This window comes from Haemorhous mexicanus, chromosome 4 (genome assembly GCF_027477595.1).
Source record: "Haemorhous mexicanus isolate bHaeMex1 chromosome 4, bHaeMex1.pri, whole genome shotgun sequence".
NCBI classification, from domain to species: Eukaryota; Metazoa; Chordata; class Aves; order Passeriformes; family Fringillidae; genus Haemorhous; species Haemorhous mexicanus.
In genome coordinates this window covers 51049129-51074707 of record NC_082344.1, presented here as the reverse complement: position 1 = coordinate 51074707, position 25579 = coordinate 51049129, and the positions used below count along the sequence as shown (strand labels likewise).

The 25579-nt window shown below is 36.6% G+C and overlaps 1 protein-coding gene across 4 annotated transcripts in view; it reads left to right on the top strand.

Annotated features, from left to right (window-relative positions):
• The window catches only part of DCUN1D4 (defective in cullin neddylation 1 domain containing 4), a 41693-nt gene that overhangs the window by 6000 nt on the left and 10114 nt on the right, over nucleotides 1–25579 (top strand). For 2 of the 4 annotated variants that reach the window (XM_059844847.1, XM_059844846.1), the window contains exons 2-8: nucleotides 3723–3793; nucleotides 5373–5412; nucleotides 11235–11264; nucleotides 12551–12665; nucleotides 21932–22026; nucleotides 24321–24391; nucleotides 25131–25222. In XM_059844847.1, coding sequence (XP_059700830.1) covers nucleotides 3723–3793; nucleotides 5373–5412; nucleotides 11235–11264; nucleotides 12551–12665; nucleotides 21932–22026; nucleotides 24321–24391; nucleotides 25131–25222 — 514 coding nt within the window. The remainder of the gene's footprint in view (nucleotides 1–3722; nucleotides 3794–5372; nucleotides 5413–11234; nucleotides 11265–12550; nucleotides 12666–21931; nucleotides 22027–24320; nucleotides 24392–25130; nucleotides 25223–25579) is intronic. The other 2 variants (XM_059844848.1, XM_059844849.1) reach the window with 1 other exon arrangement.

The window sequence follows — 25579 nt, the reverse complement described above, 5'->3', positions numbered from 1 at the left end:
TCACTGAAGATCAGATACCTTTTGCATGAAAAATAATTTAATCAACAAAATACGTATGCTTGTTTGACATACACCCCTTAAAGTCATAGCAAACTTTCCATATATCATCTTTCACTATTTACAAAGCAAGCAGATTTCCTTCTTCTGATTCGAGGTCAGTGAACTGTGTGGTATGTCAGAATCTTAGAATGGCTTGAATTGGAAGGGATCTGAAAGATAATCTAGTTCCAATCCCCCTGCCATGGGCACCAGTACCTTCTACCAAGACCAGGTTGCTCAGAGCTCCATCCAGCCTCACGCTTCAGGGTTGGGGCATCCACAGCTTCTTTGGACAGCCTGTGCTAAGGTCTCACCACCCTCACAGTAAAGAATTTCTTACTAATATCTGATCTAAACCTACTCTCAGTTTGAAGCCATTCTTCCTTGTTCTGTCACTACGTGCTCTTCTGGAAAGTCCCTCTCCAGCTTTCTTGAAAGTCTCCTTAAAGTACTGTAAGTGCACTTAAAGTGCTATGAGATCTCCCTGGAGTCTTCTGTTCTCCACACTGAACAAGCCTAGCTCTCAGCCTTTCTTCATGGGAGAGATGTTCCTCCAGTTGTCCTTTCTGACCTTACTCCAACAGGTCCATGTCTTTCCTGTTCTAAGGGCCCCAGAGCTGGATGCAGTTTCTGTAGGAAAAAAAAGTTCAGACCAATTCACGTGCTTTGAAACTCTCATCTTCAGGTGAAAAATAGCTTCACACATGGTGGCATTATTTGTGTCAAGCTCATACAACCAGCTCTTCGTGTGATGTGTCGCTACTCTCGTGGTGGCCCTGGGAGGGACAGGTGGATTAATGGAATACATTGCTGCTGCCACAAGAGACTGTCGTGCTCCCACTTGGGAAGACCTTTCCTGTTTCTAACTCAGCTGGTGTTGCAGCTCCTTGGTGATCTGATTCAGAGCACTGGGATGGCAGCGTTTATTTTTTCTGTGGATAAGATTCCAAGTGTAGTGGGCTGACCAAGGGGATCAGCAGGCACAACTTTGGAGGCTACAGAAGCATGTGTGGAAAGTTCAGGAAGTGGAGGGGAAAGAGTGTGTTCCTAAAGAATACAGTTCCAACCAGCTTGCCGTCTTGACTACTGTTGATCAGTGCTATTTTTGCTAATTTCCCAGATAATGTTATTTGAGCATGGGAGGTGTTAGTTTTTGGATTTTGTTTCTTAAGAAAACCATTTTTTTTCAAAATAGTCTTTTTCACAGTGACATAGGATACTTTGCATATCATTCTTGAAATATAGATAAAGCAAACACTGACTCACTGGCCAATTCAGAGAATAACCTGAACTGTAATTTAATTTCCCTAATTTAATGGGTGCTCCTTGCATTTGATTTTATAACTGTAAAAGAAACCTGTTTTCAGTTTTAGGTAATATCTCTACACTGTGCAAGCTTCTCCTTTGAAAGCAAGAAAACTTTGGACTCTGGTCCTCCATATTCAAATGGTGGATGGTGTGATATCTCTTGTATTAGAACTGGAAAATATATTTGTATAACCTTGCTAAATCCATCATAATTATGGATCCTATTTCTGAAGCAGCAGCTTAAAATTGTACTGATATTTCCAGTGGAGGTGTGAAACATACTGGCATGAACTATGTGTTTTAAAGTGACTAGGAATGTTTTGTTTCAAAGGTGATACCTATATATATAATCCTAATGTTAGAGCATTTTTTCAATGATTTTAAGAGTGCTATCTAAAGTTTAATATTAGATTAGAATAAATAAATATTTGCTTAGTGTTCTCAGCTTCTTACCTCCAGATATAACAGGTTTCTCTAACCACTTATGTTCTTTGTGGATTTTAGGCTAAGCAGCAAGGGAAACTGTAAAATTCGTATTCCAGAAAGCTTAATCTGATCTGCCAGTTAAGAAATCAAATCTTATCTTTTAATCTTGCCCTCCTCAGAATGGCTTTTATGTTCCCTGTTGTCCTCATCCCTGTTTGCCCCCCTCTCCTTTTGTTTTTTCTCATTGCTTTGTATTGAATTGAGGATTGACTAAGAAACTCAGGATTATTTTTTTCTTGCAGAATGGTTCTGCTTAGTATTGTTTGACTAGCAAAAATGGAACTTTATTGAGCTCTTAATGCAGGAAAAACTCTAGCACCCTGTTCAAGGTTCCAGAGCTTCCTATTGTATCTTGGTAAAAAGATCTGGATTGTCTTTGACTTTGTATATATAAGGTTAACTAAAGCTGGAAATTCCATCTCTGGTGCTTCTGAGTTAGAGCAGTTGTATTGCTGTGGTGGACCGGGGACAGCACCTTAAGAAATAGGTTGCAGTTAATTAAATTATACTCTGGCTAACATAATGAATAAAATGTATCATTCCTAAAAGTAAATTTAGATTTTTTTTTTTTATTCACTGTGACAAGAGAATTCCACAGTGATGTGTGTAACAAGTTCACTTTGAGCAGGCAGTTTATTCAGTTCCACTTGTTAACTTCATAGCAGTGTGCTTCACTGACTTGGCAGTCGGATGTTTAATGATGACTCTTGTTTATCTGGGTCATCTTAAGTGTATCTTGAGAGCATTCCTTTGAAATGCTCTGGATGGAAATAAGGGAATTATTTTTTTTACCTTACTTGTATCTTGCATCAGCTGCTGGGCAAAGCCAAATTAAATGTCTCATATTAGAAATGCTTTAGTGCATTAGCTGGGTAGTGACGCAAGGCACATACAGAAGCTTTTCACATGTAGGAGAAGTTTGCTTGGAATACTTTTCTTATCATACAGTACATTTCTCTAGAGTGTTTTGGCACATGAGTTCTAGTGGGGTAGCTAATTTATTTTTAGTTTAAATGGAGGTACTCTGTAGTAATTGGCTGTCTTTAAGCCCTCTCGGCTGGTTTGTGTTCCGTTGCTGAGATTCTTTTTGGTTTGCCTGCTGTCTAGCTGGATCTCAGCTGTTCTTTTGTAAATTACTGACTTTCCAGTTTTGTTCTTGCCACATTCCTAGCAAAAATAGGGAATTCAAAAGAATAGAGAAAAATTAGTTTCTTGCTCTTTAGCAACTGAAGCAAACTCAAGTGTTTTATATTTGGAGCGTGGAAGCAAAATTCACATCTATGCTATGGTTTCTTCCAAGAAGTGTCAGAATATTTCATTATCAGTTTTTTTGGCTCTTGTCTTAACAGCTGCTGTATTGTAACGTTTGGTTTCTTATTAAAAAGCCATGTTTCAACTGAGCAAGTGTATTCTAGTGACTTATTTTTGCAAGGAAATTAGTATAAAGGCAAGTACATGTCTATTAATAAAATGAGATTTTTTTAAGAACTAGGATTATTATTAATGATTTTAGAATGTTACATGGTACTTAACTTGGTTTTGGAATAGATGAAACAGAAGGACTGGGTAACATGGAAGTTACAATGATTCCCAATATCAGGGAGAAAAGAAGTTGTAATTTTTCTTTTTTTATTCAGCTATAGTTAGCTATACTTCTGTTCTGCTGAGGGTCATCCATGCCTTAAGAAAAATGCATATGTAGGATATCTTTTTGCAAATTTCAGTTGTTCTACTCAAGTGTTGAAAATGTCAGTGCTGAAAAAGTTGAGATTACTTTTAGTTTATAGTTCTGTGATGATTTTATTAAATAGCCAGTATGCAGGAAGATCATAACTGCTGCATTTGGAAATCAGAAATTTAAAACCTTTTTTTTTTCCCCTCCCTTCTAGATTTTCAACTGAATTCTCATCTATCAACGCTGGCAAATATTCACAAGATTTACCACACCCTCAATAGGCTGGTAATGACTTGCCATTTTCTCTTAGCAGAATAGCTAGGGCTTTGTTCCAGAATATTTCATGACTGAAATCATTAAGTGATTACACTTCTAAAAATTATAACTGCCTTGTTGTATGAAAGGCTGTTGGGTTTCAATTGGTGAAGAGATAAGCAGTATTAGTAAAAGGTGAAAGATTATACCCCAGAGGTCAGAGTGGAGTTTGAACTTTGTTTGAACATTGGATTTGGATATTGCCTCATACAAGAAGCTTTCTTGGATACCTTAAGTGATGACAATCATCATAGTTACCCAGTTTCTTGCAGTTCTTCTGGAAAACATATTGAATGAGCAAGCTGTCCTTTTACACCCATGCAAAAAGTGAAATAAGGTTTTTGTGAAGACTCTTCCTGCTTATGTGCTGTGTATTTACATTTGTTTTATTGCAACCATAGCTGGAAATGGTGACATGGCTTCTGTGTGTGCACTGCAAATTCAGTAGAAAAGACCCTGCCTGAAGAAGGGGATAAACTTGTTTCCAAGGTTTCAGTTGGTTTTTAATCAGTTTCCTTTAGAACACATATTTATCCTTAAGCAAAGCCATTTCTGTGCTAAGTGGTAAATTCAGTCTTTCTAATGCCGCATTTATTGGTGGAATTATTCAGTAAAATAATGCCAATTCCCCACCTGCCGGGGTCTCTCTTTCTAGCCGGTCAGAGTGACCCCGAGAAAAGTTTGAAAGTTTCTTTTCCCAGCCCGGTGCTTGAAGAAGAAGTCAGGGCTCTTCATTTTTTCGGTCTCAAGATTGTTTATTGCATCTTATCTATAAGGTTCTTTCTCCCTGTCCAGCCGAGATCCGTTTGGCAGGACAGCCAGAGGCACTCCGCCCACCGCTAGGGCGGTGTTATCTTTATATACTACAAACTACGTGTACAATATTTACAGTTATTTTCCAATACCTATCATCTATATTAGACAGTGAGTTTCTACTTTAGACCAATCTAAAAGTGCTGACATCACCAGACAAGATGGAGGTAGAGAAGAAGAAGAAAGGCTAGACACGCCCAAATCCTTCCATCTTGTCACCAGAAACCCCTATACCAAAAATCCTAAAACCTACATTTAGACTCTGTAATTATTTTATTCTTACACTATTTACACCATTGTGGCTTTTATCTCTTTCTATATAGGTGACAAGTTGTTCCGTGGTTCGTAATCGAACACGCTGGTGTTCTGGGCTGTGTGCCAGGGTCTCCGAGCCCCCTGGCAAGGGTCCCAGGAAACTCCGGACTCCCAAAGGAATGTCCTGAGTTCCGACACCCACCTGATGGGTAGTTATTTCCACACTTGAAATAACTTGATATGTTTTTGATTGAAAAAACCTCAAAAATATTTATCAAATTCTAATTTCTTGAACTTTTTAGATAAATTTCCAAGTGTAACTTTTTGAGGCAAATATGAGCTGAAAACACAAAGTCTACAATCTTAGGTAGATGATCCTTAAGTAATTAGGATGAATATTAATATCAAGTAAAAGTTAAAAATAGTACAGAAGAATGAAGATCACTGTCTTGTTTAACTGTGTCATTCCTGTTTCTTGCAGAATCTGACAGAGGACGTTGGTCAAGACGATCACCAGACAGGTATTAATAGGGATGGAATAAAAATAGATTGAAACAGTTTAAACACACTTTATTAAACAAGTCTCTAACATAACTGAAAATGATGTTTTAGAAGGCTAAAGGAGTTTTAGGAAACAAGTGCTTGGGTTTCTTACTTTTTTTCAAAATAGGTGTTTGTGCTTTTAATTTATCGAATTATGAAGGACTTGAACAGGTATCAGCAGTATCTGTAATTTTACTGTCTCTTAGTTTAGAAAACTTAATGAAAAATTTCTCTCACTCCTGGAACTCAGCCTGATGGGCCACAGAATATCCATATTCTTACAGTGATTTAAGTCTTGAAAGAGATTTAGTGAGAACAGAGCAGAAGCAAGACCTCTTCTGGCTGTTGTGATGCCTGCCACCGAGTTTAAATGCTGTACTCCAAACAACCAGCTTTTTTCCTGACTGGTTCTGATGCAGGTTATTTCTGTTTCATGTGCAGATTTTTTAGTCAGTGTCTGAGTACTATGTATTTTTGAGTTCATATCTGTCTTTCTGTTCATATCTGGCCTTCTTCTCAGGTGCCTAGTCCCAGCTTCCTGTCATTCTTGATTTGTCAGCATTTGAGCTTTGTGACTTGATGTTTTCCAAGAGTTCTTATCTCCTTTTGCACTGCCTTCAAGCCCTGATCACTCACTCAGCAGTACTATTCTTTAAAATTGACCATGTCTATCCTACCATCTGACTCAAAGCTTTTTCACTGTCCTAAGGTGGTGGCTGTATTTGCTGATGTTACCTTGAGCATTTAGGAAAGCGGAGAGAGCTGTCAGCTCCTCCTGGGGATTTCTGGCACACACTTGAAATTCTAGCACTCTCTTAGCCTAGAGCAATGAGAAGAGATGCTTAGGACTGCACTGCTTGGGATTGGACAGAGCTCACTTAGGGATTATACACTCTCCTGTGTACAGCAGCAGGTCACTTTGTTTCAAGCTTGAACTCTTCCTCTAGCCACAAAAGTCTTCTCTGAAATACTTTCCTTCAGTGTAGTTAGTGATTTGATACTTGAAATTAGCTCATTATATAAATGAAAAGCCTCTGAAAAAGAGGCTGTGACTGATAGTTGAAGACAGTTAGAGATTTTAATGCCTGTATTTCAGAATTGATGTCCTCTCCCATCTTGTGATGGAGACTTGGAATTTTCTCTTACGTGTCCCGGGTGCTCTAAACTGAACAGCTACATACTGATTTCCTGTATGAAAATGTGTTCTGTAATCTTTGTTTACTCTTGATCACCAAGACCTGTTGTGAAGCTTTGAGGTAGTCCCCTTCTGTCACTAATCTGTATGTGTTGATGTACTTGAGGTATTTGGAATTTGTCTTACCTCTTGCCTAGCACTTATGTCATAAAGTATAAGAAATTAGCCTTGGTGCTCTCATTACCTCTATTGGAAGGTACTTGAGCATGTTACCATTAGTGTCAGTACAAAACTGTCCATCAAAGCCAGTATCCTATTGCCTGCACACTGTTGTTTGAATTAAGCTGTTTCAAAAGTGTAAATGTGCCTGTTGAATGAGTTGGGGCACAAAATCCCAGTCAAGAATGCAATTTTTTTGCAATAGTTGTAAAATAGTTGTAAAGCCTTTGAAACCAGAAACAAATATGAAATGGGAACCAAAAGTAAAAGTTGATAATGCCACGTTGCCTCCACATCTTCAGATATTGTTTCCACTATTTCTTATGCTTCTGCCTTGTTTTATGTCTCCCTGCAGGAGGAGATGAAGCCCAAATGTTTGCATAAGTTCCAGGCGTGTTCAGTTGAAATGTGTGTTTGATTTGACTCAAATGAGGATAAATACACATGCAAGGAGCTATTTTGGCCATCATGAATGTAGTACAGTGAGGTCTTCTGTTTCTGTTTTGTACGGAACTACACACTTCTGAAACATCTTTCTTGGAGAGGCTCACATAAATCTATAGAGTTGCTTCTGAAAATTGTTTGATTTCAATGTGTCTAAACTTGTGGAACTTCTGTTTTCCAGTAAGAAATTGTCAAGACCTATTAATTTTGTTGCACAATTTATAGAACTGTATAGGTGCTGTGAATTTGAGATTCTGTGTCTAGAACTCATTTGAAAGTCAGATTAAGAACTGTTGCAAAAGGTTTGAGTGTTGCCAAACCCATGTCAAGGTTTTTTATAGTTGTGAGATTATTTTAACCCTAAATCTTTTGGCCCAGGGCTTATTCTTAAAGATTGCTGTTCATTTTCTGACATAATTATCTGGGTTATTGTCATTAGCTTAGGATGACTTAATGCATGCATATCTAAATTGGATTGGGATTTCTAAAAGCTATTTTAAAAAATCTTAGTTTTAGGTTAATATTTATTAATAATAGTGTTAACTTTTAAATGCATATCACATTTACTTCAAAGCAGTTGTTTGTAAGCTAACAAAAAAAATGTCTTGGACATCTAAATTACTTAGAAGCAAATTGTATCTTTTCTAAGTGTTAGCCAGATTTCCTTTTGAAACCAGGCCTTAAAACAGCAATGAGCTACAGGGAAGTGGCAGTTTCAAAATTCCTTCAGTGATTTGAGAGCTAAGATGAATCTTCTTTCAAAATTCTAGTCCCCTACAATGATTGCAGTCTCATGTTCTATAATTCATTATGCATATCTGTCTGAAAAATAAGATAGACTTCAAATGTGTCATGGTCTTTGCCTTTTCACCTATTTGTAGGTGTAAGAACAGCAGGCTTTCAGATCCTGTAAACAATTTCCTTTTCTTTTAGTATGTATATGCATTAACTTGGAAAACTCTCATTTGAAATAATAGTTGTTTTTCTGTTATAACTACAAATTTAGCAGCTTGTGCATGATTTGGTCATTAAATTGTGATTTACTTATCCAGCCAAAAAAGTCTTTAAAAGTATGCTTCTTGTTGTCACCTGGCTTGTTTAAAACAGTGAAGTAACCTCTTCAACAAAAAGAAGGCTTCAGTGCAGTTCCTGAATCTTTGGAGGGGGAGAAATTGCTTTTGCCTCTGCTGGTTTTTTCTTTTGTTAGATTAGAGAAGAAGCCCCTCTTGAGTCCAGAGCAATTCTGTAGTGTGGAATTCAAGACAGAAATGAGTTTTCCTTTTGCAACAGGATTGCAAGTTGTTTATTGTTTTGATGAGTATCTTCTCTTTCTCATCTTGTGTCTGAAAACTGATGATTGTTAACTGTGCTTTTGGTCATCTTGTTGCATTATTAAATGAGCAGCTATATCCTCCCAATTGCTTCAGCATTCACAGTTTCTCATTATTTTTCCTTTGAAGCATTCTTCTACTGAAGCATCAGAAGAGCAGGATTCCTCAGAGGCTTTAGCTAGAGAAGGTGAAAGTGCCATGCCTGTAAATAATTTCCATAGGGACACAGCTTGTAGAGTTCTTCTTTATTGACTTGTTTTTTCTTTTGTTTATTCTGGTTTTGTTGCTATTCTAAAACTGTTCCTCCCTCATGGGTTTTATTTTATATGTTATTTTAAATTTCTTAGGGTGAATTTTAGCTCTTGAATTGATACTTCCCTTTGGAAGCTTTGTCTCCTGCAAATTTGGAAGTATTCAATAGGATGTTTGGCAAACAGCATTTAAACTTGACAGGCTTTTGGCTGGTGGTGGTCTGTTCAGCAGCCATTTGGAGGCTCTACCTTGCAAATGCTACCTTCAAGTGTCAAAAAACCAGTGAGAATTAGGAGGGTTATGCCAATCTTTAGTTGAGGCCTAGGAGTGAGAAACTTTGAAGATAATCGCATCAGCAAAGCTGCACTTGGTAAGTAAAATTCTGTCAAATTTGCTTGTAGTCAGAGGTAGCTGCACGTTTGTTTGCAGATGGTCAGACCTTTGGGAAGAGAAATTAGTTGTGCACTGCTAGACCTAAAATTACATTTTGAATTGGAAAGCTCTGTGTAGGAAAGGTTAATACTGCTATTTAGTGAGCTGTATTGTAAATTAAGAAATTGAAGGAGTTAAAATTTGAAAAACCCAAATTACTAATTTTTAGCTTTATATGAAAATAAAAGAAATATTCTGCTGCTGTTGCAGAGAAATTATAACGGCCCTTCAAATTTAATTCACCAATTTTAATAACAAAAGAAATGCTTTGAAAGTAAAATCCTTACACTGTGTTTTTTAGTAGTTTAGAGATTAGTCAACAGCTAGTCTAGTGAAAACTTGCTCCAAACATCAGTTATTAGGGTGTCAAGTCTTGGAAAGCATTTACAATATGTTTGTCCACCTGGTGTCTGTGTGCTGTCAGTGTGTGAGGGCAGTGTATGTGTGCATTTAAACCTACCAATTTCTGAGCTGTCTTTTTTCTTCCCTTTTCTGTGCCTTTGAGAGCTGCAACTAGATACATTCAAACCAAAAAGGATACAAGTTTTTATAGGAGTCATTGGAGAAATTGGGTTGTAGTGAATTGTGATCAGCTTAAGCCTTTAAAACAAGTTCACCAATCATCTTAAAAACATCCTATCATTGAAGGAGGCAAAGAGTCCAAGCAGGAATTCTTGAGTTCAATTCTTTGGTTTGTATGGGGTTGCAGGTCTGACAAAATGATTTCTCTGTTCTATAACTGCTTTATTTTACTTTTATTTATTTATTTTTATCTTTTGCTCTGCTTCTTTTGTCATGGAGGCCTTGCGTATTTCTTTTCGCAATCAACTGACCAGTAAACTGCACAGATTTGTGGGGGGTGAGGGGGATGTATATTTTTTTTTCTTGCATTTTACCAGCATTCTGCTTGTGTCCATCATAAATGGATTTTTTCTTTTTTAAAATAAAGGCACTTGAAAGCAATCTATTTGCTCTAAAAGGAATGAGATAGCTACAGGTTATACTTAAGCCAATGCATATTTACCAAAAAGAGGTGTTCACTTTCACATTTTCATTTATTAAGTTCAGTGTGTGTCTTAAGTTTGTTGGCTCTTTCTAGCCATCTGTCTAGTTCTGCTGTCATCTTAGGTGTTTTTAGTCTGTGTAGGCTTTCAAAAAATACTTAGTGGCCAAGTCTTTACAAATTTGATCTGAAAGATAAAGTATCACAGGTTCAATAACTTATGAGAGTAGAGTTTTTCAGTATCATTAATGTGCAGGCATAATCAGATGGCACAAGTAACATTCAGCAGGTCAGGTTTCTTAGTTTGTTTAATTTGTGAAATGCCTTGGGTGTACTCCGAGTTTTTTATGGTCTCCGGCTTACCTGTTTCAAATATGTCTGATACTGTTGAGGAGAAAAGAAATACTACTGTCACTAATTTCCTTTTGTAATGTGTTCTGGACAGTGCTTCTAGAAGTATGTTCTTCTGACACAGCCATTACGATTTTTTTTTTTTGTGGTAATAGTTTATGGAGCATAATACGTGCAAGTTTTTTGATTATTAGTTAAATTGTAATTTAAATTTACAATGCTGTTAATTCTCTTTCAAAAAGACAGTGTATGGCCATACTCTCCTGGGACAATAATGGGGGGGGGGAATTTTAGGATTTAAAAAAAATATATATAGGAAGAATTTTTTGAATTGGAGAGTATTTCTTGAAGTAGAGAGATTAATTTTCTTCGTAATAGATAGAAATTAATATAAAGATAAGACCAAAGAAGGCATACTTAGTGCAAAAGCTTTATTAGTTGAAACCAGATTAGTTCATCTTGGTGTAAAAATTGGGTTGAACATCTTACATAATATTAGAGAAATATGAACATAATACTAGAGAAATATGTACTTTCTTATGGGTTAGAGTTTCCATGCATGTTTGAAATAATGTACATGTAGCAAAGCCTGTGAGGCTCTAAGGTTCCTTACATGTGTTTCTCCTATAACAGGAGAGAGCCTTTCAAAGATTCGAAGAATAGGTAAGCAAAAGATTGCTGTCAGTATTTGTTGGGAATTGGGCCTCTGATTTCAGTCTGTTCCCTTGTGTCAAAAAGCAGTCAAAGTTTTATTGCTTGCTTCTGTGCTGTGATGCAAGATAAAAGATTTTGTGGGCATCTTAACTGAGCATAGCTAAACTTGGATGCTGTTGTAGCAAAGAGGAGATTGCTTAGGAATGCTGGAGTTCTTAATGTTTTCTTGCAAATTTTTTTGGCATTGCTTTATGTCTGGATTTTTATACCTCACTTCTCTCTTCCTTTTCTTTTCAAATTCTCTGTGTAACACTTAGAGCAGTGATAGCTCTTGTAGCTGCTTTTACACCTTTCTCAGGTGTCACTGTGGTCTTCAGCACATGAAAGTAGGAGAAAATTATGCCCAAAGTGTTAGCCTACTGTTTTCATGAGGCAGCAAAAGCAATTTAATGACTTGCTGTGGTCAAAAGGGTTGGTCCTGGCCTCTTTCTTGTGCTAATGTACAGAAAGTTGTTATTCTTTTTTCCTTTGGTTAATTTTCTACAGGTTTGGTGAGCTGGATTGGCACGCAGAAGAGTTACCAGAGACATAGGAATATGTAGCTGAGAGAAGGGGATGGAAAGACTGCCACCTGATTGGCATCAGAGTCTTGAATTGGCTATTTCCTGTTTGGGGACCTTCATTATTTGAGAACTGTTCAGTCTGAATAATACAGCCAGCCACTTATTTTTTTCCCTGGTGGTTGCTGACTGTCTCTTCCTGTCCCTGCAAAACAAACAAAAAACCTCCCAAAAAACCTGAGAAAACCCTCTTAACCAAAGAACAAACAAAACCTTTCCTACCTCTTGCTCTCTGTATCACAAAAAACTTGGGGCTTGAAAATAGAGGGTTCTGTTTTCTAGAGGTAGGTGTTCACTCACATCTGTATTTCAAAAAGCAATGATCAACTCTTGGAACTCGTGATTTGAATAAAAGACTAAAAATAAGGATAACTTTCTGAGGACATAAATACTTGTTCAGGATAGTGTCAGTTCTTGACTGCTGTTAGACTGAGGTAATGCCAGTGCTACTGTGCATTGTGGTATAGTACTTTTGACCTTAATGGAAATCTGGTCGTAGGAAACCATGTAAAACTGAGATGGATTTTGCTATTGAAAGGAGACCGTTTCTTTTTTAATTTTTAAATCCCCTAACTTCCTTCCCTTTCCTTTGTCATATGCCTATTAGTGGACACAGTTTAACTGGTCTGCAACAGTTTCATTTCTTTGTGCTGGTGTTTTTAATTCCCTCTGTAGGAAGTCTTCGGTCTTGCAGTTCATCAGACTGCTTTAGTAAAGTGATGCCTCCAAGGAAAAAGAGGAGACCTGCAGCAGGAGATGATTTATCTGCTAAGAAAAGTAGACATGATGGGTATGTCATCTTACCATGAGCTAAGACTGATGGAATATCTAAAGTTGAATAGCTGATATATCATGTGTTTAAGTACTAATGGAAATAATATTGAAATTTACTTGGTTTCTCAATGTGGAACCATAGCTGGTGATTGAACTGTGGGATATTGATAAATATATGTAGGTTCAGTTTGCATCTCACCTTTCTCTAGACGTACAAGAAGCATGTAGGGAACTTCTCCTTGCTCTAGTTGCCAGCTGTGAAAATATGTACTTGTTTGTTCAAAAACAACCTCTAAGAGATACAGTACAATTTTCTCATATACATGCATAAGGTCTGGATTGGCTGTTATCAGTCTCTAGCCTGTCAAAAAAGTGAATGTAGTTATAGTCCACTCTTAAAATCCTGCTAGTCTCTCCCTGTTATGTTGTGATTTGATACTGAACATAGAAGGGGAAATTGTCCAGGTAAGATGATAGCCAGTGCTTCAGCAGTTATTCAGGGGCTTCTCAGAAGCCAAATAGGTTAAAGAGAGTGCATGAACAATGTATTCTTTTGGCATGAGGTATTGGATAGCTGAGACCTCTGCAAGTGCTGGATTTCCAGTATGTGTAGTGTGTTGAGTCATTCAGAAAGCATTGAATGTGCTCGGGATGTGCAAAAATCACTATTTATGTGGACAAAATTCAGGACTTGAGGCTGTATAGAACTGCACACTCCTGCATGATAGATGCAGGACTGCTCTGATGTTGGAAAGTTGCTTATACAACTAGAAAGTTTGCTTGGCACTGCATCAGTCAGTAGAATTTGAGATCTATTATACTCATGTGTTACTGATGTCTCAGAAACACATGCTTCCTTAGCAAGTACCTTCAGGGAGGTTAAAAGAGGCATTTTTCTCCAAACTGTCAGCCTGAAATCAGTCTGGGTTCTCTCCTTTTTATACTCTAGCATGAGTAAGAAAAATACTGGTAGCCAAATTAAGCCTCTGGTCATGCCCCTATAACTCCATTGTGTTTAATAGGGTTGCACAACTGTAACTGCACTGGAATTTATTAAATGATCTGTTGATGCAGAAGAAAGAGATTTCAACTCTCTCTTTCATTGCTTTGTAACACTAACTAGAACAAAAAAGCCATTCATGTTCTTAATATTTTTTGTTGCTTTTCAGAAATAATAAAATATAAAAGCTAAATAGTTGATAGAGGGCATTACAGCTTATTCACAGATAGGCATACAGTGTGGAAGCAATACAAGGACAGACCCTTTCTAAAATATAGAGAGATTCATAAAACTGAACTCTACCTACCCTAGCCAAGACACTGATGATAGAAAAAAGCAATCCCTAAAAAGTAAGCTTGCCTGTAAGAAATACTGATTTGTGTAATTACATAAGAAAATTGTAAAACCTGATTTTTTCTCTCTGAATATTAGATATTTCATAGTTTTTAAGAGCTTGTTGCAAATATAATTTGAAGGATTTTTTTTTTATATCTGCCTCTCAGTTTATAACTAATGGATCTAGTCTTCATTTTACTGCCATGTAAGTCTTTATTAAAAGGAAGATCTCAGCCTGCTTTTAGGATTGGAGGGGAAACCAGATCTGCTAGTCATGAGCCATGGGGTAATATCCTCTGATGTGGTTCAAGTTTTTATCTGACTTCCTGTAAAGGTTTTTGAGCTTTCTCTGCTTCCCACAGTGTTTCTTTTGGTTTGGTCTCCAAGAAAACAGTTTTTTATTTCAGCATGACTGGCAGTATGAAATTATTTGCTGGACATTTGTCCTGGTCTTGAAGCTGTATTTTCTTTCAAGGAAGGATTTTTACCCCTGTAATCTTCTGTGAACAGGTTAGTCAAAAAGCAGTCTCCTACTTCCATGCTTGTTTTGTCAGGTGGAATTCATACCTGTCAAGTTTAGTTTTTGGATCAGACATCTCAGTTAGCTGAGCAGAAATCAGTCTGAAATCAGGAAACTCTACAGCAGTGTGCTGTAGCATACCTAGTTTGCAAAGCCAGTTCTGCTTACATTGTGTGCAGAGAATGCTATATACAGTAAAAGCAGTATAGTGGAATACCAGTTTATAGAATAAGGGGCTCCTAGGCCCAGGGCTCAGTTTCTGTTTTAGAGACAGACTTCCTAGAAGCTGCATTCTAGTAACTCAGGATAAGCCTTCCTGGGACATTAGTCTGTGTGAATTCTGTGTTAAGTGAAGAAAGACAGTCGGTGTCTGAAGAGCTACCCAGTCCTCTCCAGAGAGCCTCTATTTCCTAACAGAAGTGATTTGTCACTTCAAATACTTGATGGAATGACATACATTTTTGTGTGTTTCTCAGCTACAGTGGCATACTTATAGGGTCAACATTAACAAATTCAGTAATTGAATGTCTCCTCTTCATTCCCAGTGTGAAAATATTGGGTAGTAGTCCAAAGATTTTCAAGGGATATCATCATTAATGGTGTTACTGCAGCTGAGACTGAAAGTTGATGATTTTTTCTGGTTTGTCCATTAGAAAAATGTGGGTTTTTTAATCTGTCATGGATTGTTTTGTTGGGTGATATTTTCAGTCTTCACTATTTTTATTCATTCCTATAATCTCTTCAAATCTGATAGGAATATTTTTAGATATGCCTTCTCCCATAAAGTTTTTTTCAGCAGCTATGAAAGAATGTCTCTATGCTGAAAGAGGAAATAGTTTCTTAAGATTCTAAAAGTCATAAACTTAAACATGTCTTACACCCTTAATTTCAAGCTGGTAAGAATACAGCCTCATCTCAGAAGTGCTAGTGGAACGCACAGGCAATTGAGGAAGAACATTTATAGGAACAAATCTAGTTGTGAAATTATTTGGAAATGCTGATCTAGTGCATAAACTGATTATAGAAGACTCCAAGCATGTTCATTAGTATTGCACCCTTACATAATAAGAGCTTGAATTCTCTTAATTAGTGTTCATAGCATCACCATGAACTATGCATGAATGCAGTGGGAGGGAATTTTTATACCAGATGATGTATAATAAAAAGAACTCAGTGCTTTATAGCTAACAGCAAGAGTTATCTTGCCTTAAATAATAGCTGTTGGAAGTAAGCAGTTGAGCATGTGCTAACTTGAACATAATCACTCGAAGACTTAGTTTGTATTTTCATCTCAGTATCACAGTCTTGACTTTATTGTACTTAAAGCTGTCACAGTATAGAGTATTCTCAAATTGGAGTTAAAATTACATTTTCTGTACAATGTTCTTCCATTACTGTGTTAAACATCTTCAGAAAGGTAAAGCAAGATTCATGTGAAGATACTTGCTAGGTAAAATGATAGTCCTCACTGGGTAATTGTTTTATGCTGCTTATCTGTTACACAATATCTAGCCAAATAGGGAAAAATGAGCTGTTTATTATAATGTCTTATGTTTTGACAGTCTCATTTAAAAAGTAATTCTACTCCTTATTCTGGAATCACACTGAGGGCCTTGCAGTAATGGGTATTGTCACTTTAGGAGGATGAAAACTAGAAATATTTACCTACTTCTCTGAAATTTATGTTTTCAAACAATTAGATAAATGTTTTCAATGAATTTACCCTTATGTGTGTAGGAACCACAAAAGGGCCTACTAACATGAAAAATGGGTTTTCTGTATTGAATAGTGAACTCCATACTCTGCAGTGGAAAAATGCAAGTTTTGAAAAGACAGCGTCATTAACATAAGATGTACTAACTTCCAAAGTTTTTGAAACTGTGTTCAGAGTTGGTTTGGTTTTTGTTCTGCTGTTGTTTACTAACTGGTTGGGTCCTGCCCCATGCAGACCACCTGTGTTCCTAGCTGTCATAGATGTGTAGATCTTTTTCCTTGAAGTAGGGGTTTTCAGATACACACAAGCATAATTTCTTCCATTTTCTATAGCTTTTCAGCACACTTCACTTAAACTGGACATGTGACTATCAGCATATGTGTTGTTACACATACTGCTCATTAAGTAAACCTGATAAAGTTCCAAACATTTAACATTTAAGTCATTAAACAAGGAGGCATAAGGTATATTCATTCATAAAACTTAACAGTCAAGTTAGTCCTGAGGGTTGCTTTAAACAGTTTTTGTCATGTCTTGTAAATTGCAAAACATCTTTTCTCCCACCTTTCTGTTTCTGCTGCAGATTTTATGAAACTATTGCTAGAATCATAATTTTGAGTGAATAGATTAGGCTTTATTAAAATACTTTCATTGTGCTGCATTGATGAAAATTCTCAGCCAAAATTTTAAATTAATTAGTATTAATGGAAGTAGTGTGGGGCATCTTCTTCAATCAAAAATTGGCATGTTTTGAAAAAAAAAAAAAATCTGGAAGCAATAAGTTACTTAGTTCAAAACTCAAACAAAATTCAGTAAAGATTTAAGTTCTGGTTGCTTAGAAACAAAGCTTCTGTTGGTGAATTTCTTGATGTCTTCATTCAGTAAACATTGACCATCTGAAATAACCAGGCTGTAGATCTTCATGAAAGGCTTTTGACTTACCATAATAAAGCATAGCTTTTTTCCCTTTCCCTTTTGATTTTCTTTTTCCTCCTCAATGGATTTTTACCAGCTTCCACCATGAAGAGAATGTTTTGTGTGACCTAAGCTCCATGTTTTCACTGTCTTGGTTGGAGTATTCTGGAGCTACACAGCCCAGAGTTGGTGCACTGGGAGGGGCTGTGGCTGGAGCTTTAACCAACTCCAATACAGGTGAAACATGTTCAGAGCAGCAGATAATCCAGCTTTGAAGAGTGCAGTGGGTTGAAGAGAATTGCCCTTACCTTGTTCATTTTGTTGGCAGCAACCATCAACTTTTACAGTCACTTGCCTAGTCACCCCATTATAGTTGGATGGAATTTTCATGCTTATGTTTTCCCACCAAATCAGTTGGAAAGGAAAGAAAATAATCTGGAAAAGATGTGGACCATGTATTTAAAGTTCCCACAAAGTGTGAAATGCCTAGACACTCAGTTTTAATTTTTTTTGGTGGTTGTTGATGTTTGCCTATAGCACTTCCAGTTGTAAACTACATTGTTGTACCTTTTTTGCTGGTATGTTACAGTTCCCTAGCTCACATGAATATTTCATATATATGTTTGAACATGGATGTTATGAGTCAGCTATTAGGTCATGATGGAGGTGCAAGCATCTCTGAGAAAATTATTACATTTTGATGTGGTTAAGTAACTGAAATCACTTTTACAAAATTTAGACACGTTATCTCATGTTGCTTTTGCCCTGCCCTGTCCCACATTCTTTCCTCTCTCTAGCTGATGAAATGGCTGTTAGAAAGAGATAATAAAAAAGAAAAACCTAAATGGTCCCTACAGGGATATTTATTACAAATAACTTGTATATTGCTGTCACTGTCCTAACAGTGTCATGCTAAACTAAAAAAAAAAAATGCTATTTTTCAAGTGAAGATTTTTCTGAGTTATTGTACCTACATGTGTGTTTCATCTGAGAGGTAAATACATACTTAGCCTGTAGGTAATATTTTTTTTTCTTGCTATTCCTGATGGATATTGTGTCATGATTCAGAAATGGAAGGGTAATTCTAAAAGCAAAAGTTCTGAGTTTGTTATTGTGTGGTGGTGATGGGTATAGCAGACACTCTGGGATAAAACTGTACATGCACCTTTCTAACTGATGATGGAAAAAATGCCTTTAGCAATCCTGTTTTGGTGCCAGCATTCTTTGACGGTGTGCAGATTCTAGTACCAAAAGTGCCAGGTATATTCATTTGCTCTTCCTTTATGGAAGGCATCTTTTTGAGTTTTTTACTTTACCCCTGTGCCTTGCCTGCTCTCACCCTCAACCCCCCCACCCCCCCTTTTTCTTTTTCTTTTTTTTTTTTTTTGTGAGCAGTGTGTTGTTTCACATCTGATATGTGACTGACCCTTTCCTGGCACTTTCCAGTGACTGGCAGTTTCCTTTTACAGACCATGAATATAGAAGCAAATTACTAAGCAGAACTTGGTTGGCATAATGGTTGTGCATCTGTTTGAAAGTACTGGTGCTGGTCATCTTGATGAAGCTGTGAGCCATTGAGGACTTGCTGTTTGTGAGATCTGTTCATTAGATGTTTGGCGCTCCCAGAGTATTCAGATAGCTACCCTGTGTGCTCTGGCAGTGTATTTTTTTGCATAGCAAGAGATACTGTCATAAGAATAAAGACAAGGCACATCATCTTGCAGTATATACTGAGAAATTCCACAGGGATGAGGAATACTGCAAGATATAAAATGGATGCCAGATGTGTCTGGAAGTTTGTGTTTTTCTCCTCTGTAAATACAGTTCTTGAGGTAATCAAATCCATATTAATCATAATTCAGTGGATGGAGTCCTTAAAAACACCTTTACTCTGTGCCACTAGATTGAACCAAGTTGTCCTACGCTGAGCAATCTCAGGTACTTGTCTAGTTACTTGTTTGTATCTCCCCACTCATCTTGCTTCACTTGGCACTTCAGAGATTAGGAGTCTCTTGCTAGTAGAAATAGCTGGCTTGGCTAGGCTGGGGTGAGACACTCATTTAGTGTTTGGAGTAAGCAGGGAAAGAAAAAAGTTTGTCTTTATACATGAGATCACTAATTCTGGCCATGCATAGTCTGTTTTCATTATAAACTTGATACAGTGTCATCTGCACTGTTAATGCATGTCTGACCAACTAGCTTATAGCAGAATGTGGGATAATATTTCCAGATTATATCCCTTTTGACTTTATTTTCTGAACTTGTGAACTGGCACAAGCTGGAATATCTGTAATCAGTTCTGCTTTCTCAAAAATCATACTCCAGTGGTCACATATTGAGCTTTTTGAACAATCATAAATTTGAGGCAAGAGCATTTTCATTGGAGTTACTTGGCCGTATGTTGGGCACATGGACTTAATTTACTATTATTGCTATTTCCTGCAGTTCCTGAACTGTGACCATAGCCCTTAACACAAGTGGCTTTCAATCTCATATCAGTTATCTGAAATTCTGCTGCTATATGCAGATGCAGAGAATGTTTATAAAAGGCTATTTTTTTCTGTTCTTGCTCACCATTGCTGTTATACATACTGCTGGCACTGATGTCTTGTTTTAGGCTGCAGTATTTAGCGCTACCATTTGTAGATGCAGGATACCTTTTTTTCTAAAATACCTGAATGACTTACAGCTCTGTCAATAAGTCTGTTTCCTGAGAGTTCCTTCTTAAATGCAGTTGGCATACTGACAGCTTAGTGTGTTGATGATTTACATGAACAAACAGGGCAAGACAATTAGTTATCATCCCTTTGTAAGAAAAAGCATTGAGTCTTGTGATCAATACCTTTCTTTTATGAACCTTGTTAGCTTTGCCGTGTCCTCAATCCCAGCAGTACTCTTACAGACTTCTTGAATAAAGAGAATAGAATAAAGATGTTGACTAGCTCCTGCTACAGTTTCCAACTTGGTATTCTACTTGGTGTTTGTCACGTTTGTTTGTGACAAAAAAGGGGATACTGAACAATTAAGACTTTTGCCAAAGTGGCAGAATGCCTCCTTTCTTTGTCTTTATTGCTCTGAATTCAGAGTAGCCTAAAAATTATTGGATAGGTCTTTCATAATCACAGTTCATTTTGCAAGTATGAAAATGTTTATCAGACCTATTAAAAAAAAAATTATTCCAACTCAGACTTATACCTTCTGGATTAGCGCTTACTGAGTGATGCTGTCAGCCTTTTCCTTTGCAGCTTCAGTGAAGCTTATGCAAAATAGATAATTCAAATAGGAAAAGAGTGTTTTCAAAATTAAAAAACCTCAATTCTAAAATTGTGAGTATATGGATATGTGTTTGGAGCACATATGGCTGACATTTCTATGCAGTGTTCCAGTTTGTTGTAGATCAGTGTGTTTCAGTACAGTGTCAGTTTTTCATAAGAAATTTCTTAAGAGCCTCATTTGTATTTGTCTTCCAATTAGCAATTTATCATTTTGTTCTGCCTAGTATTACTTTTCTAAAGGTTAGCTGCTTTAAAGGAGCTATGACAGTAAACATGAAATATTTCTTTGAATCCCTGTCAGAATGATCTGTGTGCCGTTAACTTCTAGCTATACTTCCTCACAGCTGATAGCTGAGCTAGGTCGAGGATCAGTGGGATCAGTGTCTTCTAAGCTCATAAATCTAGGTGCCTTTTACATGTCTTTCTAGAAGGACAAAACAGTGAAGTCAGCTCCAAATTAATTTCATTATTCAAATGGTTTCAAAATTTTCCTTGAACCAGTTAGTCGCTTCATTGTCTTCCCCCATCAGGATTTGACATTGTGAGAGGAAACTCTGCATGCTTGGAACACTTACAGAGCTGTTCTTGGCTACCTCCTCTAGACTAAACAATTTATTTGTTGCTCTTTTCAGCCTTTATGAGCCCAAGCTCTGAAGAGTGGTGGAAATGGATCAGAAAATGCATATGCAGCAGTGGATAACTGCTGAGTCTCTTTCCTCTAGCAGGCACAAATGACATTGTGCCTGTTTCAGAAGGTCTAACCAGGGGAGTGACCTTTCACATTCTGTCATGTTTTCTGTGCTTTAGGTGTTTCAGATACTAAATTTGTTTCCTTAGTGTAGTTAAAATTCCTTACACTTCTTGTTGAAGGAGATGAGCATTACCTTGCTGGTAGTCTCTGGGGGAAGGGGCCATCTTTTCAGATGGTTCTGTATTCCGTGATGAATGACGTCCCTTGAGGTATTGCCCATGAAGATTTTCAATCTTTTTTTCCTGTGGTTCTTTGGTGTAACCAGCTTAGTGGCTTTGGAATAATAGAAGTGTAGGTCTTGTCTCTTTTGGCCTTTATGCCTTTTGTAGAATCTTTTTGAGACAGCAAAAAGAGTGTTTGCAGTTTTGTTTAGTTAATAATTCAAAGTGCATCTGGAGGTAGGACCTGTGTTGACTGTGACATGGAATTACTCTGGCCATAGACCCACAGCTGGATTGCAGCCCATCAGATGACTGTGGTAACTGGTGGTGGAAGGCAAGGCCTTACTGTGAACTTTTACAGAACAGTTTAGGGTTGAATTTGAACTAACCTATATTCATTTTAGGGGGAGGTCATTTACATGGGTAATGATTATGAATCAGTGGAAGTATTTAGTGTCATTGATTCTTAAGCAGTGTTCCAAATGACTGGATATGAGGACAGAATGTTAAGTAAACTGAAAGGAATAATGTTTCTGCTAAGACTGGCTAAAAGATTGCTTTTACAAAATGTTGATAAATTAATTACTTGTTTCTCTTTCTTTTTTCTAAGTATGTATAGAAAATACGATTCAACTAGAATAAAAGCAGAGGAAGAAGAGGTCTTTTCAAGTAAGCGATGCTTAGAATGGTTCTATGAATATGCAGGTAAGTGTGAAATGCAAATTTCCTACCAATAGCAGTTAAATTGATATTGGAATATGAAAATTGCATTAATTGAGCTTTCAAAAGATGGAATATAAAAGATTTTATGTAAAAGTCTTAGAGAAACTTCCTTTATCCTGTGTGATGTGAGGTTGAAGAGTTCAAGGTTCAGTTTTGTCTTTGTCTATATCCTATAAAAAGAATACAGAAGGTGTGTAGTTTGAAATGTTTTGGAACATGTATACTTTACTATTCAAATCTACAGTTAAAGCTGTACTTCTGTTGAAAATGTTGTTACTTCTCTGTCATCTGGCATGTTAGTGCTGTATAGTACAGAATTAGCCTCAGAAGTGCTGTGTCTTTAATTTAAAAAAACCCAAAGTGTGAGGAAGGTAGTAATGCTAGTTTGTTCCTGCTGAATCTGGTGCTTAGGGTTTCAAGCAAAGAAGTAAAAGAATTCAAATATCCTGTACTAGTTTTATCAGATAGTTTTCCATCACAAGGTATAGGGAAGGTAGCCTGTATAATTTATTCTTGCCCTTGTATATGAGAACTTTCTTCAGGCATTATTTCTAGGAATGTTAATTATGGTCTATGGTCACAGAAGACGATCCTTTATTAGTGAAGTTAGTTGTTGTATTTGTTTTCTTGCAAATGTTTTCTGAAGGGAAGAATTTGACATATGAGGGAAAATGATCTCATGACTGTAAAGACTAAAAAGAAATGAAATAGATATTTTGTGTCATCTTGCAGTTTTCTGGTGATGTCTTGAATAACATGTCTAACTTTGTTCTGTTTTGTCTACGTTTTAAACATAATGAAGAGTGTCTTAATTTGATGTAATAAACTATTTTTTCTCCTAATAAAATTATATAAATGAAATTAAATACTTTGAGATCTCACTTGTCTGTGGCAGTCTATGAGAGAAGATTCAGACAAATTCAAGCCAAATCTAACCTGTTAGATTGTCTGCCTTTCTGACCAGCTTGATTTATTTCTTTACTCTAGCAACAGGCATGACTCATTTTTGTCAAGACTTTCATGGAAAGAAAGGATGAAAGGAAGGCTGTTTGTGAAAACTTTGGGGGTTTCCACTGGATGCACACACCAAGATAAAACACAGAAAAGTGGAGAGTACGATTCTGTTTACAGTATTGAGTAACATTCTAAAAATTGAATTTTCAAGGAATAATCTCTTGTGTTCTTGCTTCATAAGTCTTCTTTATGTATGCAGACAGTTGACACTGCATTTGGGCTTTTTTCCCTCCCTTGGTGTGTTTTTGCATTACAGAATGAGTCTTTCTAGAGGCTGTTGTGTACATTCTGAGAACTGAGGGGCTGTTATGAGAAGATGGGAAAAGACATAATTAAACCTTGTTATTTCTAGAATAGATAACCTAATAATAAAATACAGATTGATCTTCCCTTTATAAATCCTGTTTTTCTTGCACATGTGATCTTTATATTGGAGGAAAGTAGGCATTTGAGCATGTATTTTTTTCAAATAAGCCCTTTTAAACGAGTCAAATAATTCTAACAAAATAGTTCAAATACTTGAAGTGTAGAATTGCACAGTAAAATTCTTAATGTCTGTATAATTTTTTCAGGAGTATTATAGAAGTTACAAATATCTTGATTTAAGACCATGTTTTATTAGTGGTGCATTTTAATAGCATTTGTATTTTGAATCTTTTTTTTTCTTTTTAAGTAGGCAAAGAAATAACTGTAATTCATTATTTCCTTCCTGTTGCCTTTACTGTTAGATGATGTGTGACCATGGTGTAGCAACATGAATAAGAAGGATAACATTATGTAAAGATAATACATGAGACAATGAGGAATGAGATTCTGGGAATGATAATGCCTTGTATCCTGTATAGCTGTACATCATGTTTTTATGTGATTTGATCTTGTGATAAAGTAGAGATTCCAGCCAGGGAATGAGTTTCACTAGCCATCGTCCACTCATTTAATTTGGAAATATTATGTGGGTGTTCTGTTAGTCTTAAGTGCATGATGAAAAAATCTTACTTATTTACACTTCCAAGAGTATCTCAGTAAACGAGTAGAAAGATTGGCAGGGATGAGAAGTTGTTTTAGAGTTTCTCTGTTTTCAAAGGTGAGATAAAGATTTAAGTATATCCAAGTCTGATAATAAGTGTGAAAATATTTATTTCATGCCAAAACAAACAAACTCTATGAAAGTTAGGTTGCACTATGTGATTGCACTTCTCTTGTGCTGTAAAGGACAGGCTATTTTAATTTTTAGAGATAAGTAAAATACATTTTGTTTTCAGGCACGGATGACATTGTAGGACCAGAAGGTATGGAGAAATTTTGTGAAGACATTGGAGTTGAACCAGAAAATGTAAGTTCGGAATCCATTTTAAAAATGCCTCATCTGCTGTGGTGTGCATGAGCTAGTCTTACAGTTCTCGCTTTTCCACCAAGAATTAAAATATTCTTGAGAGTTTAAATTCAATATAAACCAGGGAGGTTTTGAAACACATTTGGGAACAACTTGCCATTATGTTAAACCCCAGACTGTCAACCTCTAAAACTCCAATTTGTCTTCACTGCCACCCCTTCTTTCACTTTAAGACCACCAACCTTCAGTCTCTCCTTCTGCTGTGGATTAATGTTAGTTCATCTAGATTTACATATCTGCTTGAATTGTGGGATCATTATTAGCTTTCAGATAGTTGATTTTGTGGATTGCAGGTGATGTTCATTGAGATGAAGGTTTAAAAAATGTCAGGTATAGCTTGTCAAACTATACCAAACTACTGAAATGTTGTAGTTACTTTGGGAAACCTTTTCTGCAGCTTTAACACCGACTCATCTTCTCCCCATTGTATTGCTCATAAGATGACTGGTAACTCGGGTAGATGTTCACTCTCTATATTTGTACTGTTACCTTCTCTTCATTTGGATTGTGTACAGGTTTGTCACAGGGTTTTTTAAACTTCTAAAAGAGTGTAGCAAAGTTCTGAAGTTTCCACTTATACAAGTAAAAGCAATTGTATCCTACTAAACAGTGGTTATTTATAAAACACATGAATCTTTTTGTTAAATTCTCAGTCTCTATTTTTTTCTCTTTAAAACAGGTAGTTATGCTTGTGCTAGCATGGAAGTTGGATGCACAAAACATGGGCTACTTTACATTACAAGAATGGTTAAAAGGAATGACATCACTACAGTAAGTGCCTTGAAAATTCTCATATGTTTGTTATAGTAAACACAGCTTTTCAGAAAAACCACACTTTAGTGTTTTGACTCATAACACCTAAAGCAAAGAACTCTGCCATGGAGTAGAAGTCACAAATTTTTGGCCTGATTTATGATAATATGGTCACTTAAAGACAACTTGAAACCTGATGTTGCACGTTTAAAAACAGTTGGATTAAAAGATCTGCAGTCTCAATAAAAGAGAAATGCCATGAGGTTTGATGCTGTTTCTGTCCCCAAGGACACCAGCCATCTTTGTTGCTGGATTGCATGTATCTTTTAGATATTGGTATGTTGTTAGAGTGATTTAAAACACTAAATAATAACA